This window comes from Chelmon rostratus, chromosome 3, assembly GCF_017976325.1.
Source record: "Chelmon rostratus isolate fCheRos1 chromosome 3, fCheRos1.pri, whole genome shotgun sequence".
In the NCBI taxonomy this organism is placed as follows: domain Eukaryota; kingdom Metazoa; phylum Chordata; class Actinopteri; order Chaetodontiformes; family Chaetodontidae; genus Chelmon; species Chelmon rostratus.
In genome coordinates this window covers 14,657,790-14,678,793 of record NC_055660.1, presented here as the reverse complement: position 1 = coordinate 14,678,793, position 21,004 = coordinate 14,657,790, and the positions used below count along the sequence as shown (strand labels likewise).

General features: G+C 42.6%; 1 protein-coding gene across 5 annotated transcripts in view; it reads right to left on the bottom strand.

Annotated features, from left to right (window-relative positions):
* Positions 1-875: 875 nt before the first annotated feature.
* Positions 876-21,004, bottom strand: part of pax5 (paired box 5) — a 56,444-nt gene continuing 36,315 nt past the window's right edge. For all 5 annotated transcript variants that reach the window (XM_041965790.1, XM_041965792.1, XM_041965794.1 and 2 more), the window contains 5 exons: positions 18,244-18,376; positions 13,963-14,064; positions 11,137-11,223; positions 9,661-9,747; positions 876-8,137 (listed from right to left, as the gene is read on the bottom strand). In XM_041965790.1, coding sequence (XP_041821724.1) covers positions 8,055-8,137; positions 9,661-9,747; positions 11,137-11,223; positions 13,963-14,064; positions 18,244-18,376 — 492 coding nt within the window. In that variant the 3' untranslated portion in view covers positions 876-8,054. The remainder of the gene's footprint in view (positions 8,138-9,660; positions 9,748-11,136; positions 11,224-13,962; positions 14,065-18,243; positions 18,377-21,004) is intronic.

The following is a 21,004-nucleotide window of genomic DNA, read 5'->3' as shown; positions in this document are numbered from 1 at the left end:
AATTGTGTTTTTATCTCCCATGTCTATATACACTGACTCTGAAGTGTAAAATTGGTGCAATGCCCCTTTAAATAAAACAGTTTTGACCAAACAGCTACAAACGGACGCTGTAAACCTGAGGAATGGAAGTATGTTAGTACAGGAATTCTGGGGGTCTGGGAGAAACCTGAGGTGGGGAAACGTCTGGAAGGTTTCACCAGTGGCCCTGTAGCGCACAGTGATTGTTAACTTTTGCTTAAGGGTTTATGCTGTACCGTATGATGCCTTCTTACGCAGCCTCACAGGGCTGCCTTTTGTTGGCAAATAACCAAAATGAGCACACACACGCACGCACACACCAAAGCGCACTGTGCCGTTCTGGTGTCCTGGGCAGGCACCCAAGCTGTGGACAGGCCGGCCTGTGTCTCAAGCTGGGTTTGTGCTGTTTTCTGTGTGTGTGGCGTGTTGTCGCCATGTCGTGGCTTGTGTCCTATTATCACCCCTCTCCCCCTCCTCCTTTCCTCAACACACACACACACACACACACACACACACACACACACACACACACACACACACACAAACCTCTGCCCCCTCCTGGACTCGGCCAGCAGCCAAGACTGCAGCACTGGGACACTCCATTCACTCAGAGTGGTGAGGGAGGGGGTTGGCTGTGTCCCCCTCATCTCCAGACAGACTCCTTGAGATGAGATCTGTGTCCCCAGGATGAAAGCTGCGCTGCGGGGTCACGCTAAGAATCAAACACCCTCCAACCGTCCAGGCTGATGCTGGATGCTGAGGAATGTGACCTTTAGACCAGCAATGAATGTGTGTGTCTGTTTGCAAAAGTGAAGTACTGACACAGAACTTCCAAAAAATTATTTTTTATTCTGAAGGACCAATAAAATTATGGCAAATATTTACAAATAATTACTTCTTAGCTTCACATTACAGGTACATGAATGGAATAATTCACCAACAACAGTCACTCAGGTGGACGGATGGACAGGTACACAGACTGAGTATGAAGAGATGCGTCAAGCAGACTGCAATTTAATATTTCACAGTGAACTCAAACCCAGGAAATAAAATAACAATAATATTAACGATAGAAATATGAAAAATAAGCATAATATCAAATTCACCATTAATTTCCAGTTTTCTGAACAAAATTGGTCACAATTCAGGAAACAAACAAAAACATAAAGGAGAGAAATCAAGTGATATGATATCTTTGGCAAATTCGCACTGCAGTAAAATACATTCAAATATTAAGACAACACACAACACACAAAGAGAAAAAACACCAAGTTTTGTTTGCAACTACTAGAAAATCGAATAAAAAACATACACATTTTCTTAAAGAAGCATTTCTTTTTATTTTTTTTAAATCCTCCCCTCCAGAATATTTGAAGGCATTTCTTATCTTCATTTTGTGTTTGTAATTGTAAGTCTTTTCTGCTATTTTTATATGGTTTTTTTTTGTACAAGAATCTATCATTTAAAACAGGCATCACAGGCTTTGGTGAATGTTACAGATATGTTTTCTTTTTGTCGCGTTGATTTTGAAGAATAGAGCAAGCTGAATCATTGGTACCTAATTTCGTCGTTGCATCTGTCTTTGCATTCTGATGTATTTCTTTCTGTCTTTTGTTTGTTCATATTTTTTTTTTTACCAAAACATTACAGATATAAAGATCTCTTTAACACCCCAGATAGGAAGCCATGGACACAAAAAGAAACTCCAGATTGTTACACGAAAGGCCACAGTAAGGTGAAAAATTATGTTATCTATTTTTTTTTTTGATTGAAACATCTGCTTAAAAAGCACAGTTGATTTTCGTAGGCTGAGTCCTGTGTATTTCCCCTCTTCCACCGTTGAATAATATTAAGATGTACAGAACATTGTAACACTTCAGTGTGAGATCTGTCCAGAACCTAGTTATATCAGCAAGCATGAAACAGATTGTGCCACTAATTGCTGTCAAGATGTGATGCTGAAATCCCCTCAGGTTTTATGAAGGCAGTAGCCATCTTCATGGATTCATATTGAGATACAGTCAGGCGGTGCACACTCGGTGAGAAATCATAATAAAGAAAAAAACTCATTTGCATTTATTTCAGTTTTCTATTTGATTCGGAGCTGGGATTAAAAAAATCAGGATGCGATTGTATTTTCATGGATAGTAAACTGAGCGGCTTGGCTGGAAATGAAATGTCTTGGCGTGATCTGATACTAGTGTTTTTGTGCGTTTTAAATGCGCTTCAGAAACACAAAGTGAAAGCAGAATATGTGATAGGATCTCACAGAATATTCTTGGCCAAATAAAGATACCGGCAGCAATATTGCCATTAAAATGACCTCGCTTTGGCACAAAACACCACTGCTTCATTCCTATGCAGAATTTCTGACAGGACAGTGAGCATCACGTCTGAATAGTCAGAGAGAAAAGTAAGAAAGGAGAGGGGAAAAAAGGATTAATGGGGCTGTCTGAAGAAAGAGAGAGGACTTTTTGAGGAAGGTCACAGGCCTGAAATCAACAGAATAGTTTTAATATGTCTAATCCTGGTGGTGTGGCAGTGCTACAGGAGGGGAGGAGAGGAGGGAGAGGGGGAAGACGAGTGCATGAGATATGATGAGATTAGGGCTGAGGGAGGGGGAGAGAAAAGACGGGATGAGCTTCTGATGGCACAGCAGGTTTGGCCTCCCCTGGGGAACACAGGGGCATGAGAGGAGGGGCGATCACCACTCCGCAAAGGACAAAGGGAGGGAGAGAGTGTGTGTCTGTACTTATATTTGTGCGTGTGTGTGTGTGTGGCCTCTGCCCACCGTGCTTCCCGCAGTACCACCCACAACGACGGTCCCCCCTCATCGCTGCAGTCAATGTCACGGCTGCCAATCGAAACGACTGCGGGCCAATGAGAACTCATTCTCTCCCCATGTGAACCAATTAGGTCAAAGCAATGGCAAGGCAAGCTGTGTCACTATGAGATGCATAGTTAACAAATAATCCTGTTAATGTATCACTGGATTCTTGGCTACACTGGAGAACGGGTGTAGAATTTGGCTGGTTTGGCGGAGGCACGACTGGATTCACCTCCTCAAGGAGAATGACTTTCAATCCCTATTTCTTCATGTTTACAGCAGTGTGTGTGTGTGTGTGTGAGAGAGAGAGAGAGAGACAGAGAAAATGGTGTTGTTCCTTTAGAAGATGCTCTGGTTGAATAAAAAAGCAATTTTATTTGTGTAATATTTCCATCGCTTACTTGTTTTGGGTTGTTTTTTTTTTTTTTTGTATATTTTTTGCCTTTTTTTCAGTGTTCACTCATGTTCAAGCCAGTGGGTCCTGTTTAGCCTTTATCCAGGTCCTTATATCACAGTCCTGCATGGATATCTCCCAGAACTTTTAAATTTCAGCAAGAGACCTGCTCATGAAATCTGCCACGGATGAATGTTGAAAATATAAACTCAGTGGATGGTAGGAAATCTTCTTAGTGAGAGTCTACAGCCATGCTAGTGGCTCTGTGACTCTGTACTTGCATTGAGCTAAATGCTAATATGCTTACACTGGCAGTTCTTACATGCCGCTGTTTAGTGGGTGTAATATTTACCATGTTCACCACCTTAGTTTAGCATTAACCAAAGTCTTATAAGACTTGTAAAGTTTGACCTGATGATGGTGCAAAATGAAAAGTCAGAGGATGATAAAAGTTATTACAATTTATCCTGATGGGGACATGGATGTATGTAACAAAGTTTCATGGCAATCTATCCAACAGTTGTTGAGACATTTGACTGAAAATAACCTCATTGTAGCACCAGAGATAAAATCAGCGGATCGCCAGAGTAATTCTCTGGGGGACCATGCACAAATTTTATGGCAATGAAGGAAATAGTTGCATGGCTTCTTCACAAGTGAGAAGGAAAGGGGGGGTACGTTCAACTCACACTGTTATTGGCTTCTATGGTTGCAAGGCATTGTGTCGTAGATTATAATTGGTCAAGTGACATTGTAATTTGAAACCAGACGTTTTATACCAGGCTTTAAACATGTTTATTTCTACTGTGGAGTTGGGCATTTTACTGTGGTGGTCTATGGGGTTTGACTCGCTTTTCGAAGGCAGCCTCAAGTGGCCATTCGAGGAACTGCAGTTTTTTGCACTTTCAGCTCCATTAATCAGGCCCAGAGGTTGCGGACTGGGCAGCACTCCTCCTCGCTCATCGACTGGAGTGCTGCTCCACAGTCCCTCAGTGCACTCAGGCTGTAGGGCAGCAACATTAGTGATCAAAACTGTAATGTCATTGATACGCGTTCAGGCTACCACTGAGTGTGGCATCACTGATTTTACATAACTTATATTGACTTTAATGAGACAGACCTTTCTTGGAATACATTTAGTTTGGTTGTCCAGCTGACGATTTTCCATCATATGAGTTTGTATTTTGAACGTTATCCCTGTTTTTACGAGTGACTCTGCGACTCAAATTTTCTGGGATATATTGATGCAGAACTGTGATGTGTAAATCCAGTATAGAGTGCTGGATCAGGGCTAGGTGCAATGAAAATGTTGGTAGAGCGTGTAAATTGTGATCTGAAGTTGCTATTGAAAGTACTGACTGCTCCATATTTGTGGAAGGCTTTCTATAAACCCTGTGTTCGCATGGGCAGATAGGCAGAGTTTTGTTTAAGGAGTTGCAGGGAGGGATGCTGAATCTTGTTTTAGTCATGCGTGGTCAGTCAGGGGGTGTTGACATATAAAACTAAAGGCACTGTCCTTGTTTTCAGCTGGTGTGGTTCAGGTTCAATAATGCCTCAGAAAGATCAAGAGAGAAAGACAGAAATAAGGAAAGGCTCCTGCTGTGGTGCACGCTGGCAGCACAGCGGGCGAGCCGTCATAAGAATCTTCTTTAGAGTTGTGTGCACACAACTGTTAAGGTCTACAAATGTAAAAGGATCCACTCTATCACTATTTTAAATCCCAGAAACAACAAAGATTGAGAAACTAACAGCTTTGTTCATTGTAAATAGGTATAAGTTTATATAGCTATATTTTATGTCTCACGCTGCAGATTTGGTGCCTCCAATCTGTTAGCTAGTAAAACTACACAGTAGCATTGAAGCGCTACGGGCAGCCACACATAACCCAAAACAAACAAACAAACAAAAGATAAGTGAACACTTGCAGACAATGGCTAAAACAACACCACACACCTCTTAGTCTTTTTATCGGAACGAAAGCTTCATCACTAAAATCTAAATTCAAATGTGAGTAATTGAAATTGCTATTGACATTGTGACTTCTCTTCTCGTTCATTGATTACTGTACTAATCTTGTATGGACAGAAGTGAGACAGGAAGCTGCGTACAGGTTTAGGAAGATGCTGCCCCCTCGCAAGATCAACACTGTGGGCCCGCAAGCACTTAAGAGGGATAACACACTGATTTCAGATCAGCGCTCAAGGGCGAATCTGTCCTACACTGTCTGTACATGATGGGTAAGGCCTCGACCCTGGTGTCATACATTGTCACAGCGCAGAACTGATGTAGGAGACAAACAAAATTAAAAAAAGAAAACAATTTTGTTTTTTTGTTTTTTTCTTCACGAAAGCAATGCTTTTATAGAAACAATTTCAGGATGTCAAACAGCACAAGGACAAGCACTCAAAAGGGGCAGAAGAGGAAGTACTTAATGGTCCTGAAAGGAAGTCAAAAAAGTAAAATGGCGCCTTTAAATGATGATTGAGTCTCTTTGTGCTTTTGTAGTTAGTCAGCCGATCCACTAGGGGGGGCCCATCTTTGGGGAGTTTAAAGAGAGAAATAGAAAGAGAGTGAGTGAGAGAGAGAGAGAGAGAGAGAGAGAGAGAGAGAGAGAGAGAGAGAGAGTGCCACTGCTTCCTGGCTCTTCTTTTTAATATTCAGGAAGCGGATAAAAATGGCGTGTCATTCAATGGCACCTGTGTCAACTGATACCAGGCAACAAACTATAAACAGGAAAATCGCAATCGGATCATATTTATAAACAAAGACTTCATTTCATATTGAAAGTTTTTAAGATTTCATATTTCACTGCATCGTCATCATCATCATCATCATCATCACTATTCTAGCACGACAGCGTGACACATATTATAAATCATTACAGGCATTCACTCTCATCACGGAGTGCAGCGCAGAAAAGCTTAATATATTACTCTGTGTCTCCTCCATTATAAATAGCTCTTGATCAGGACTAAATCTTGGCTTGGGAGGTAGGATAGCACCTTCCTGTACAATAACACTCCCCGGTGGATTTGATTTGGTCTGATGTGAACACGAACGCTGTTCGTTTTCCAGTAGAGGGCTCAGATTCTAGGCTGTGCTTTGCTGAAAGGCCTGTCCGTCAGTGAGTGGTGTTCAGACCACTTTGAATGGAAATGTGGACGTTAGGATGCAGTTCGGGTCATGTTGGCTACAACAGCTAAAATTGACCGTTTGCTAAAGCCCGTCCCAGCTGAAGTAGTGTGCATGGGGCTGGAGTACGAGCTGTGTTTGAAGGGTTGAGTCATTTACCTGAACATTAATATCCACATCAACACCACCTATCTCTCTCTCTCACCAGTTGTGTATATTTTGTTCACTATTAACAAGTTGCCTCCCAATGTATTATTAATTAGATATGCAGCAGATTCTAATATCATGATATTACGTGTAATATTGTGGAGAAAAGCACTTGTTTTCTAGATCACTACTATAGCACTTCTTTTCTGAGCTTAGCATCGTCATAGATGTGCTCCTCTGACGGAGCTGAAGCGGGAGCTGACTGCATAAGGAGCTGCTGCCTCAGTAAATCTGAGCCAATGTGTTCATTTGCTCTAACTTAAGTTGCAAACATTAGCATATCCAGCAAACTAGCTACCTAAAGTAGGATCCAAGTATTGCTTCCAATCTGAGATCATCATTAACCAACTACGTTAGCTTGTAGGGTTACAGCTCAAGGTCTTGGTTCGCACACCCACTGTGTATCCTGGATGCTGTCACGTTTGTGGCTCGGTAACCCCAGCCAACATTCCCCGAGATTTAAATTAGATTAGCACTGGTTAGTCCTCATCCTAACAGACTTTTGTCTCTTAACTCTGAAAATGAAAACATACTGTATATGAACAGGTATGTAAGCTAAGTTAGCTTGATGAGCTTGCTAGTTTCAGCTGGTGAAATCTCCCAGCGACAGTTGCTATTTCAGTTGACAAAACTCATGGTTGCTGGCTAGAAGCAGTTTTTGTCAACCTCTGTTCGAAATCAAGGACTCATTGTTTCCGAAACTATTGCAGTTTTGGTTGTAAATCTGCCATTTATCACTGTAAACTGAGATGGAAAGGCATAGCAACAGTAACTAACGGGGGCGGCACTTAGCAAACGGTCAACTGTGAAACCGATTAAGCCCATTTATGAAGCATTGTGATCCCAGGGGAAATGTGTTGGGTCTACAGCAGAGAGACTAGAATGATAATGATATGGGTGATTTTGGTCATTTAAAGTTATGAGAATTGGATTGTCTTTACTTCACCGTAGCACGGCATAGAAAATTGATTGATTGATGTCGGGGCATAAAAAGACTGTGTGTTTGAAAAAGTGATTTTGCTCTAATCAACTCAAATAATTTCATCAAAAATATTCCCAACCTGCAAACGCAACATTTTACCCAGAAGATCACAATACGGCCCAGTCACTGCTCCACTGATGTCCTGGACTTGTAGATCGGTTAAACACATGATAGGGATACCAAGCCTTGCTATATTATGGGAGTGTCCAGATTGCGTGCTTAGAAAATCTTCTGAATCAGATATTGACACTGCCATGCCTGTGTCTGCACAGTAATGTGATACCCATACAGTTTGTCTGTGTTGCAGCTCAGCAGTGCGTTTGTCGGCTCGAGTGTCAATCAAAGAAAACTCAAACTTCACTGACGTCAAAAATTTGAACTCTTCATCTTCATTGCCGTCCGTGCGTAGGCAGGTTTTTACTGAGCAGTGCTGGTGCTATCCGTCCCTCCCTCCCTCGTCTCCTTCTCCTCATCCTCCTCTTGGTAGGAGGGGGTCAGTGGCGGTCATAGGCGGAGGCTGTCGCAGTGGCAGCAGGGCCCGCCCCCCGTGATGTTGCACTGTAGTAGTACGGTGACCCTGGAAAGAAACACAGCAGCAAATGCCTCATTCAGTTCTCTTAAGTGAGACCAAAAAAGTGAAATGTAGAATGAAAATGAATTCTGTCGCTTGATTGGTCCAGTTTGTTAAAACTTGGGCCTTGTTTTGGCCTCATTTCTATTGGATTAATGTGCTCACAGGTGCTGGAATCCAGAAATGTGATGATGATCACATGCACATAGTCGTGTGATCCATTGTTCATTTAAAAAATATTGATTATAGCAGCTTTAAACCACTATTTGAATGTAATACAGGGAATGTAGGTCATTTGATGTATATATGGTGCTAACAGATTAGTCATCTTTTTCCCTGCACACCTCATATGTTGGGATGTGCATAGGCTACCTTGAAGCAGTTTGTATGAAACTTGTATGACTGTCTCGTGCTCCTGCTCATGTTTCTTTCCCCGTTTGGGCTCCTGCAGCAATTATGTCACGTTCACAGATCTGAGCAATTAACTTGGCCAGTGCAATTCTTTATTACCGATAGGAATGATGGTTAAAATGACAAAAAAATAAGAAGTTGTAATAAATCTGAATTATCCTTTAACGACCTGAGCTTGTCTAAATGTGGAATGAGCGGCTTCAATTTTCTGTTCAGATTATATTTTACTTTGAATGTGAGTCGTGAAAGGCAGGGGTGAGATGACATGAGCTGATGAAGCTAATGACAGAAAAAATTAGTCTCCTTGTCGTGTACAACCAATAAAATGAACTCAGTCTACTTTCTGACACTCTTCCTCTCTTCATCTCCCACCTTCACTCTCTCTCTCACTGTCACACACACACACACACACACACACACACACACACACACACACACACACACACACACACACGCGCGAGCGCACGCCATCTAAGTGACAGTCTAAGCTGACACACTGAGTACAGCTCTACTACCGCTGATCCCTTGAGTCTATTCTCTCTTCAGGGAAAAGGTCAATTCAATACTGTAACCCCAAAGACACACAGTAACCCACACCCACACACCTTAATACACACAGAAAAAAACCCCACCTCCACACACACACCTGTCTCAGTCACTTCCATCAATCACTCCAGCTGTGTGTTGACAGGTTATGTCTGTCCACAGTCCAGGTAATCTCAGAAGGCTCTTTGGGGAAGTGAGGCATTAAGCCGGCCTGACAAACTATTTAGTCTCAGTCAAGACTTCAGACGCCCTCTCTCCCCTTTTGCCTCTTCTTTTTAAACTCCCCTTTCTTTCATTTGTCACCTCTGCTCTCATCTTTCCTTCACCACCTTTCCTCTGCATCACAGCCTCTCTGTTCCCCTGCCATCAATGTTAAACCTTTCTTCTAATGTGCATCTTGTCCTCATATTTCGTGGCTGCTCATCCGTTATCATACTGAAGTTCCTTTACAGTCTCTTCCGTCCTCCCTACCATCATTTTTCCTTATCCTCCCACCTCCTTCTGTACACACACCTGAGTCATCACGCAAATTCTTTCATTTTCTTTCTTTCTTGCTTGCTTTCCCCACCTACCTTGCATCTGTCCTGCCTGGCTGGTGAAGAGACTGGAGGAGCAGCCGATTTCCGTCCCCAGGAGAGACCCATAATCCTGCTGAAACACTGGGGACAGAGGGGTGGAGGGAAGGAGGGAGACGAGAGGTGAGGTGAGGCGAGGAAAGGGAGGAGGCACACTGCAGGTCAGCACGGCGCTGACCCTTCTCACCTATTGACCTTTACACCATCACCCCCTGACCGTTTCACCTTTAAACGTGACCCCTAAAATGGCTCCCTAGACACTGACTTTGAAACTGACTGTTTTGTGGCTCAGCGTTATGTGTCCTATTAAACACTAATGCAGAGATATGAAGACAGTGATGGGATGTATTTCAGCATCACATTTGCAATCATGGTTTTTAGCAGGTGAAGATTTTACGTGATGGAATTGATGAATTTTGTCATTGAGTTACTCACTGGTTGTGGTACTGATGCACTAACTGAGACTATGAGTCCTATAATCAGGGTATTGATATATATGGTGATATAATACATTTTTTTTTTGACTAATCCACCAGATAAAATACCTGACTCATCAAGGTATTCCATCACAGTGATGCACAAGCCATATAAAAATCCAATACCATATAAAGCGGTCCTGCTCATTGATTGGCAGCATTATTCGCAATGGCTTCATACCCCCAGAGATATTAGAGGGATGGGTTGCGCAGTATAATTGATATGGTAAAATCTCTGATGATAGACATTGTCTTATCTCCCAGCCCTGGACCTAAAGTAAAAGAAACACTTTGCGACATGAAAGAAAAAGTTTTGATCATTCAATCGAAGACATTTTTCTGTATTTCTGGTGCTGGATTCTGCCGCCACACCTGTCCAGGTTGCCTGAGAACACGTTTTTGGGGACTGTCATGTCACATTGCTTTTAAAAGGTGACTTAGTTCATATAAGCTAATATTGCCTGCTCATTGTAGTCCAGAAAATCACTGCTGCTGGCAGTTTGGTCCAGTCGTAATCGTTAATGTGAGGGTGACTGCATTAAAAATGAAAAACAAAGGACAACTTCCTCCACAATAACTGCATAACATGAAAATCCTGCAAATCCCAAAATGCAACACTGATGATTTATACAGATAAAAGCCTGTTACTCTGTTCCTCCCTCCCTCTCTCTCTCTCTCTCTCTCTCTCTCTCTCTCTCTCTGTCTGTCTTCCATTTTCTTCAAATCCATTCACACCCTAAATTGGCAGTCTTTTAAAAAATCCTTCCACGGAGCCATTAGTATGTCTGTGATGTATTGTACTGTATAGTACAATACAGAAAGAAATGTAATATAATGAAAATTGAACAGTGGAGCATGTAAGATACAGCATATTACAAGAGCGTATTAGAGAGGCTTGAACTGGAATGTGAGCTACAATGAAATGAAATTCATTGATATAATTATTGATCTAGTTCTGGTCAGCAGGACTGGGCACAGAGATATGGGATACACCTACCTAATAAGCTGGGGTTGGGAAATCTCCACGATTCATTGTATGTGGAATACTGGGGATGGGAATATGGACTTCCGGAAAAATCTCCCCCTGAAAGAAAACACAAAACCAGAAGCAGAGCATGTTTAGAAACAGACGAGGATGGTGGAGACGATCCTTTCTGTTTCCCAAATTGTTCATTGGAAAATGCTGGTTTGGACCATACACACGGCACTAACAAATGATCTTGTCTGTTGGTAAAGGCACGTCTTTGACTCTTCTGTAAACAGTAATCTGTCATTTCTGTACCGACTGTTACCACTCTGAAAGACTTAACCAATGGATGATGAGATCGACCAGAGAGAGTGTTTTTGTTGTGTAAATCAAAATCCAAAAACCCAGACTTATCTGGGATACTTGTGTGCCTGTCAATGCATCGTGTGACTGGCCTCATTAGGAAAATGACAACAATTTGTTGTTAGTTGTTTGATTAAGTGCCTGCAAGGACCTCTTGCAGCTGTGCAAATTCAGCTATCTGTCAAAGCACTGGTGTGGCGTGATGTTATAATGGAACACGTGCCTTTGAAACAGGGTACCAGCCTTAACCAAGTCATTTTTTAGACTTAGACTTTAAGACTTTATTAATCTCACAATGGAGAAATTCACTCTTACAGAAGCGCTTCAGAACCACAGCGGTGGTGGATGCCTTGTTTTAACGACAGTGACTGAATGATGAATGTTTTCATTTAGGCTGGAGGACTTCGCTGACAGTGAAGCGTTAACCTGCCCTTTGTTTTCAGTGGAATGGTTTGCAGACTAGTTGAGAGCGACTGAACTGGAGATCTCAGCGAGACTGTAGAGGTCCTCCCATACAGTGGATGATAGCGTAGCTTTTCTCCCTCATTTACTACTTACTGTCTGGGGTTTACTCTTCCTCCCGTCTTCCCCTCCCACTCCTTCTCTTTTATTTTTCTCTCTCGTCCTCTGGCCTGCCTGACTACAGCCCACCCGTCACCCTTCACATCAAAACAACATTCTTCCCCATTTCTTCTCCTCTTTTTTCTCCATCTCTCCGCTGACTTGCTATCTTTTTTTCACTCTTTTGCTCTTTCTTTCTTTTCTCCTGAACCTTCACTCCTCCCGGGGGATCCCTCTCCCATAGCTGACAGTCACAGACCCTGATGCCCCCCACCCCCACACCGCCCGCCCCCCCATCCCTCCTCTCTCCCTCTCGTTCTGTCGGTTCTGCCTCACTGCTCCTCTACACCCCCTCTGAGTGTCAGCCCCCCTGCTGCAGAGAGAGAGACAGGGAGGGAGAAGAAGAACAGCAGAAGAGAGTTGCTTGCTTAATGAAGGTATGATATTAGACAGAGCGGACAAAAAGGAGGATAATTTGCCTGAGAAGTGCTGAGATAAAACATGGCGAAGCTGGAGAAGCAAAGTTGTGAGATTATCTCCTCCACTCTTTCCAGTCAGCTCGCGGATTCAGGCAGCTTCAAATATTCACTGAGAAGAATTTAGATGTCGAGACTGTGTGTGCTTGTGTGTTTGTGTGTGTGTGTGTTTGGATGTACAAGTTTTCTTTCTCGCAACCACCCTTTGTGTGTGTGCTTATGTGTATGTATGTTTAGCTGCGTCTGTCAGGTGGGGTCGGGATGCGGTCTCCATGGCATCCCTGGGTGCGAACATCCTCCCCTTGTCATCACCGTAGTGACGGCAACGTGTCAGGTTGTTTAGGAGACGAAGGGAGGGAGGGGGGGGGGGTTGGAAGGAGGGGAGAGGAGGCTCAGGGGTCTCCCTTGTGTAGCTCAGTGTCAAGGTCGCACACACACAAACACACACACACACACACTGTCAAAAACAAACATACACATGCACACAAACAACCGCATGCCAGCACACACGTAAACATACACCAACCAAAACACACAAACACACATACACACATAGACACACACACACACACACACAAATATGCTGTCAAACCTGAGGACAGGACGGGGTGAGCGCAGGGGGACAGGGCGACAGGGTTACCCATCTTTAGACGTGCTGTTCCTACATGTCCATTGAGACTGTGTGTGTGTGTGCTTGTCAACCCACGAGTGTGTGTGTGTGTGTGTGTGTGTGTGTGTCACAGACTGAATGATTGGGAATACACAGAGACAAGAACTTGTAAACAACATTGTTTTGACTTTGTTTCATTGCCATTGTTGCTTTTGTGTTTCTACCTTTATTTCACTGCTATGCACTTCACACTGACCACAACCACCACTGCAAAAGGCTACAAGAGAGCCACGCTGAGAGAGAGAGAGAAGAAGAAGAACGCTGGTCCAGGATTGAAACACAAAAGCAGTGTAGAAGGCGGAGTGGAAGGGAATGAATGAATTAGTCGTGGGTCACTGGTGATTCTCATTAAAAACAAATTACTAATGTTGAGGAGGGACAGCTGTGCTACTGTGGCTGGTTTCTAATGATACACAGAGACACACACACACACACACACACACACAAACACACACATATATACGTGCACACAAATGTACACACACACACACACACACACACGCCAACCCCCCCGGGATCACTGTCAGCCATAGTGTAGACGGACAAGAAGGAGAAAGTGGCAAAGCTAAGTGCATCCCCTGAAGACGCACACACATTTACACACAAACACACTCACACATCTAGTGGGAATTCATACAGATATGAAGGTACAGTTACAGATCTGCTCTGATGACGGGTGGCATAATTTATTACCATAATGGAAAGCAAAGTACAATGGCACTTTTTTTGGTTATGAGAAAAGTTGACACTGTTTGTGTGTGTGTGTGTTTGTGTGTATAAACTCACCAGGTACCATGCCAGTGAGGGAGGGGGTGGAGTAGCTGCCCTGTCCAGTAGGAGGAACGTGAGGAGGGTAGCCTGGCAGAGTGGTGCTGGCTAGGTCTCGACCTGTAAACACACACAGACACACATACAGACACACACACAGACACACACACAAACATTTGTTGTCATCAATACTTACTGCTATTAATATTATCATCATTGTCAACCCTGTTATTGTCATCATATTTCTACCTTCTAGCTCTATTAGTCCTGCATGCTCTTTGCACATTTTCCTTTAAGTTGTTATTGTCCTATCTTGTAAAGAAGAACGATTCCGTTTATGGTTAGAATTGGCAATTATTTTCATTATCAGTTAATTTAGTGACCCTAGTACAAGATGATGTCTTCAAATATCTTGTTGTGCGCAAACAAAAGTCCAAAACCCAAAGAGATTTACCTTTCTTTATTAAAAATGAAAGAAACCAGATAATATTCACATTTGAGGTGACGTTTTGCCATTTTTGCTTACAAAATGATTCAGATGATTAGCAGATTATCAAAATTCTCACCATTGTTACTGTTGTTCTTCAGTCCATCAGCTAATCGATTAATTTGGCTAATCGTTGCAGCACCAAATGAAAGTTTTACATAATGAGATGGCTTTTATTATTATTATGGGATGGAAGTCCTGTCCTTCACTGTGCTGTTTCAAATTTTTACACTTGACCTTTAAAGAGATGTGTTACTTTGACAGAATTTTAACATTTGTGCAGTTGTTTCTTTCCATCCCGTCCCTCCACTCCTCAGTAATTCTAAGAAATATTCAAAATTAACAAAGCAATATTTCACTGTTGTTAAAATGCTACAAATATCACCTTGAAGAATAATTCAGGATCTTTACTGAAAAATTCCTACAGGAGCACATTTAGGACGTCCCTCTTTCTTTTGTTTCTTTCCTCCTTGTTTTCCATCCGCTGACATCTATTAATTTACCAACTCCCCCTTCTCTCGTTACCACCATCTCCCCCCTCCTTCCTCTGTCTGTCACTTGGTGGATTGGATATATAACTGCATTAGACTACATGACAGTGTGTCGGCCCAAATCATTTCTCTATGTTTGCACGCAGTAGACATTGAGAGTGCGTGGAGAGGGAGCCCTCCATTCATCATCATCATACACACACACACACAAGTACACGCACGCACGCACACGTGCGTCAACACCCTCCTCCTCCCCCCTGCACACACACATTTATCATCATCATAAACAGCTCAGATGCTAACACCATCAATCCCATTCACTTCCCCTCCACTTAACCACCACTAACTAACTGAGGGCAGGAGGAGGAGGAGGTGGAGGAGGAGATGGGAAATGGAGAAGAGAACATAAAAGACAAGGAGAAGAGGTCGATGGTGTGAAACAAGACAGAGAGAACAGAGAAGACAAAAACAAAACGAGGAGGTATGCGTGGAGGAAGAGGACAACAGCAGAGGCTGAAAAAAAGTAATACCAAGATGTAAATATACTCCATTACAAGTAAAAGTCCTGCTTTCAAACATGTCAACGTAAAGGTCCATACTGTAAGCATCATCAGCTTAATTCAGTCAAGTATGCAACACAACCATATTAATTATGCGGAATTTCATCCTATATTTTATTGCTGGATTAATGTTACTGATGAATTAACGTACTCAGCAATTTAATGTTGAATGTAATATATTTTTTGGATGTAAAATCTTTTGAAAATGAACTATCTGACAAACAAACATGTTAAGATAAAGTATAGTATTGTATTTAGTTACCACCATAAGGGAATAGAACAAGGCTGATAAATTGGCTGTGGTGATGTATTAGTTTATTGTAAATATATTGAAATTGGTGTATATGTATTCAATAACAGAAGAAATGATTGCAGAACAGAAACGTTAAAGATATTTGACGTAATTTTAAAAACGCCACCATCCACCAGAGTGAAACAACATGTTTATTTCTGAACCATAAAATTTCCTGCTCAGATCAAATCAGTCTGTGCCAGTCAGTTGTGCTAGCGGCTCGTGAAGCTGTATTTAGATTTAAGCTAACATGGTCACAATGATAAAGCTATTTCTAAAGATAGAAATATAATATATATAGTGCCGCTGTATGAAAAAGTGAGGGGACCAAAGGGGGGATTATCCATGTAAAAATTGTTGAGATATTTCACTCATAACCAGAAATGGCAACCTGCTGGTGGCGGTGGCTAGAGGTAAAGCCAGAGGATCAGCAAAGTCATTAGGATCCATCCTCTGAAACCATGAATGCCTGTATAAAACTGAGATATTGCAGTCTGGACCCAAGTAGTTGAACATCTTTAGTGGAAAAATAGAAATGGAGTTAATATGAGGAAGCAGAGTCAGCAAAGAGAAACATGTGTGGTCACTAATCAATCGAGGCACCGACATCTCATCCTCTCATATCTCTGCCCTCCTCACTTAATATTTGCCACTTCAACTCCTGCTCTACTTGTGTTTCTCTCTCACAGATCCCCTCTCTAGTCCAGCCTCCTGTGTCCCTGTCCGCCTCCTCTCTCCTGTCTCAGTGTAGTAAAGTTTTTCTCTGTGTTTGACGCGACAGCGAGGCATTAGTGCAGACGGGCTACTCATCCGCTCAGGGTCAGTGCACAGGGCAAGCAGGAGAGGGAGGAGAGGGTGGAGGCGAGGAGAGATGGACTCTCTGCAGCCCAACTTAGAGGGGGCAGACAGGGCCAGATCCTCTGAGGCGCGTGTGTTTGTGTTTCTGTGTCTGTGCACGCGCTGTATTTGTGCATATGTATGCCAGTTGTGTTGATGTATCTGTTCTCCACAGCTTTGCCGTAGAGGTCAACGTAGAAGTACAAGTCTCCTCCGCGCTCACTTGCAGCTACAGATGAACACGCATCCTCTGCCTCTCTTTCTCTTTGACTGTGTGCTACTATCTGACTCCTCCACATCAAACAGCCATCAGAGCAACATATGTCAAACCTGGAGGGAACGGAGGGCGAACAGTGTGTCCCTTTGCACTCGAGTGGACTAGGCTGAGTTGAGGGGAAAAGGAAAATGCCCTACAGATTTGGAAAGGCATCAGAAATGAAGATTGAATGTGTAAATGTTGCTCTACAGCGTGTGTCCGGAGTATCAGCACTTCAAGGATGCAATAACATTGCGTCAAACACACAGACGTCTGATCCCCTAGAGGGAGCTCTATTCTGAGGGAAAAGACAGGCAAGGAAATGCATGCATAATATTCAGAGGGTGTATGTGTGAATATGAATGTGTGTGTTTGCATGCATAAGCAGAAATGGAAATTTTATCTCTCTCTCCTTTTCTCTCTGTCTATGTCTCTCTCTCTCTCTCTCCTGGCTTGAGCAGGTAATATTCCTCAGTGGTTTCAGAGGGCAAAAAAGAGCCCTTTCCCAGATATCCCAAATCCCCAGCTCTATGATTCCCCTCATTACAGATGGGAACGTTGAAGCCTTGTCCAAGTGCTCCCTGGTTTGCTCTTAATTAACCGCTGCCTCTCCCAGTGCCCCTAAATGGAGACAGAGGAAGAGACGAGGCTCTCACTTTTCCTCTGTGCTTCCCACCTTTCTTTTCCCCCCTTTCCTGTGGGCGTCTCACCTCTCCTGAGATCCAAAGCACTGAGCTCTTTAAACAGGATCACTTAGACTTCATGTAGCCTCCTTCGCTCCTGAGGTTGACTTAAAAGGCGTTTGGCTCACTGTGTTTGGAATACCAATTACTGTATGTTTTATCTGTAATGCTGAGGTCAGACCTGTGCACCGGGCTTGATTTGATTTTGTCTCTTCCTTATAGTGATATGGAATTAGTTGTGATCACACAAGAACAAAAAAAATGTCACATCAGCCCCTGTAGATAGAAAGATCAGCATCCACTAGCTCCAAATTAGCATTTTAGCATTCTTTTGTTGCATGACCATTTTACAATTTCACATTCTCACCCAATATCCGACTCCTCTGTGTTTCATGATTGGTTGTTGTTCCGATGCAAAAAGAAGCTTATTGTGCTGCTGGATCGTTTTAAGTTTTCATGGGAATTTAGTAAAAATTAATGTAGCTCAAATGTAACCGCACAGGGCATGAAACTAATGCTGCGGGGCTCAAAATGCATACTGTTGAATTTCTGGTGTCAAGACATTAGAAATCTCTTTTCTGGACCATCTAATTTTGTGTCTCTTCTTCATATAATTAGATTTCGTTTTTAATCAGATAACAAAAACACAATTTCAGAGCAGTAACGCAGTTATTAGTCGGATGTCTTTCTTACCTGGTACAAGTGAATAGGACTGTGGACCGGACACGCTGGCTCCTAACTCCGCCCCTGTACCAGGATTGGCCAAACTGTTCTTCATCTCGTCCAGTCCACCAGTTAGTGAGGCCATGGTCGTATAATCTGATGTCTGGGCAGAGGCAGGAAGTGGAGAGAGAATAAAAGAGAACAAAAAGAACAAATCATGACGTTTCCTGTTAGATACAATGTGAGTAGTGTAGTGCTGGATGTTGCTTACAGCTGTGATCAATCTGTTTCTTATATCCTGCTACATTTCCAACACACTGCCCCTTCTTCATAACAAAGAGCAATGAAGCTTTAGTATGAACACACACACACACACACACACACACACACACACACACATACAGAAACACACCTACAGCTGAGAGTTTATTGATCTGTTTACAAAGACAGGGATTTACTGTACAACCAAGTCCAACAGTCTATAACCACAGGATCAGCTTGCTCTTTCTCTTCATCTCTCCTCTCTCACCTTCACAAATACACACTCACCTACACATCATACACATTGCACACACACACGCACACACAGTGGCATTGCATAGACCATGGCTAACATAAAGCCTCTTGTCCCCAGATACCCACAACAATAAGAACTGTGATCATCTCAACACACGTACGTACCGACTCCCAGTGTTCTTAACACACACACACACACACACAGTGTACACAAGTTGAAAACATAAAGAGAAGAGGAGACTGAAGTGACAAAGCAATATCTGGGTGTTGCTTTTTATTCTCTGTGCAAACTCTCTTGAGGAACTTCTAAAAAGCAAGACCTTGAAGCTGCAGGGCAAATCAAAACGGTCAAACAGATATAAAGGTCACAGTATCACCATAACATAAATGTAATAGATATTTGTTTTTGCAAATATGCATGTTTTTTTTTACCATATGATAACCATTTGATTCATCATTGGAGGCTGTGACCCTGATGAAATTATTTAGAATTAAAACAGAAACCTAAAAAAAGTTCATTTTAATATGATATATTTATACTGTTAGTGCCAAACCAAACCTCTTCTGATTTTACATGTGCCATAAATTACTCTTGGTCTGTAAAATAGACAAAATACGATTAGAAAACACTAATGGTTTTACAGTCCCTTCATGCTATATTAAATTATTAAAAAATATATATTTTTTTAAAAGTTGTCCCCACCATATATAATGTCCTTTGGATCAGCCGAGATCATGCAGACACAGTCTTGAGGTGGCCTCAAACAATCTGGTTGAGCCTGCTCTGTATCACTCTCCCAAAATGCAGACAGATAGATGGATAATGGAAACTGTCCCCTCACCTCTGTCTGACCCTAACATAAAGCGATGACCCATCCATCCTCATCTCTGTGTCTGCGTGTGTGTGTGGTGATTAAGAGTGATGGCATTGACACTGATGACCAACTATATATAGATTAACCACCGATTCTCAGGGTCGCGACACTCATGATGGGTAAATGACCTGCCTACTGACTATGTGTGTGGGGTGTGTGACTGTGTGTGAGAGAGTGGGAGAGAGTGTCTGTGTGTGTGTGTGACTGTTAATATGTTTCTCTGCATTTGTATATCTGCGCATATAGAAAAACAGAAGGAAAACATTACAATTATACTCTATTTGTGGACAAATATAGCTACGAATGAGCAAAAAGAACGAAAAAAAATACTCAAATTTGTCACTGCCAAACCGCTGTTAATACAAAAATATGACACTTACACTACAAGTGTAAATTACTTTTGCTCATTTTAATTGTTTTGTTCAATTTAGCTCTAGTTAGTAATCTAGTTCATTCATTTTTTTGCTAAGCCAACAGATCTTCGTTCGAATGCACTTTAGTACGTACAGCTGTAAGTAAATGCAACACTATTCATAACACCGCAGCTATAATTCTGACTGTGCTTGGTTCAGTGGTGTTGTTTCTGCGGCTTTCACAGTGATAATAATCCTCAGTCACCAGTGAGACGAGCTCCACTGTTAAAAGCCACTGACTAGTGACGATGCTGATGGCGAAAGACTGAACACCTCAAACTTGGAGCGGGTCGGTCTTTAATTGGAAGGTTGATGGTTTGATCACTGAGCTCCTCCCAAAGTGTCTGTGAATACGAATTTGTGCGTGAAATGGATCCCCTCCTCTCTTTTCTGTGTTGCTGCTGACCTGTGTGTGTGTGTGTGTGTGTGTGTACACTAATGACAGCAATCAGAATTTCCTTTAGGTGATGAGGTGAGAGTTTTGCACTGACCCTTTTAATACCTCTGCATCTCTGTGTGTGTATGTGTGTGTGTGGAGGTCTAAGTGTAGGCGTGTGTTTGTGCTCACTGACCTCTTAAACACCCCTGTGCTCGTCAACACACAACACAACCACTGGACTGTGACCTGCCAAATAAGAGCTTACCCAGTACACTACACACACATCTCGCTCTCTCTCTCTTTACACTTCAGACACATTTTTAAGCCCTCTTTTCTCTCTTAGCACCCTCCCCCTCTCTCCCCCCTCACACATCACACCTGTAGTTTTTTTTCACCCAATCATACATGCTGTCCCTGCAACCCCTCCTCCCTCTCTTGGCTGCTCTGTCTTATTATAATGGTGTCTAATGTGTCCATGTATCCATGTAGATGGGGGCCGGGCAGCAGCAGCAGCAGCACAGTAGAAGGGGTCTGCAGTGGTAATTGGCCATGATGAAGTTTGGCCAGTGGGGTGACAGGCCCGCTAAGGAAGATGGATCATTCTCATT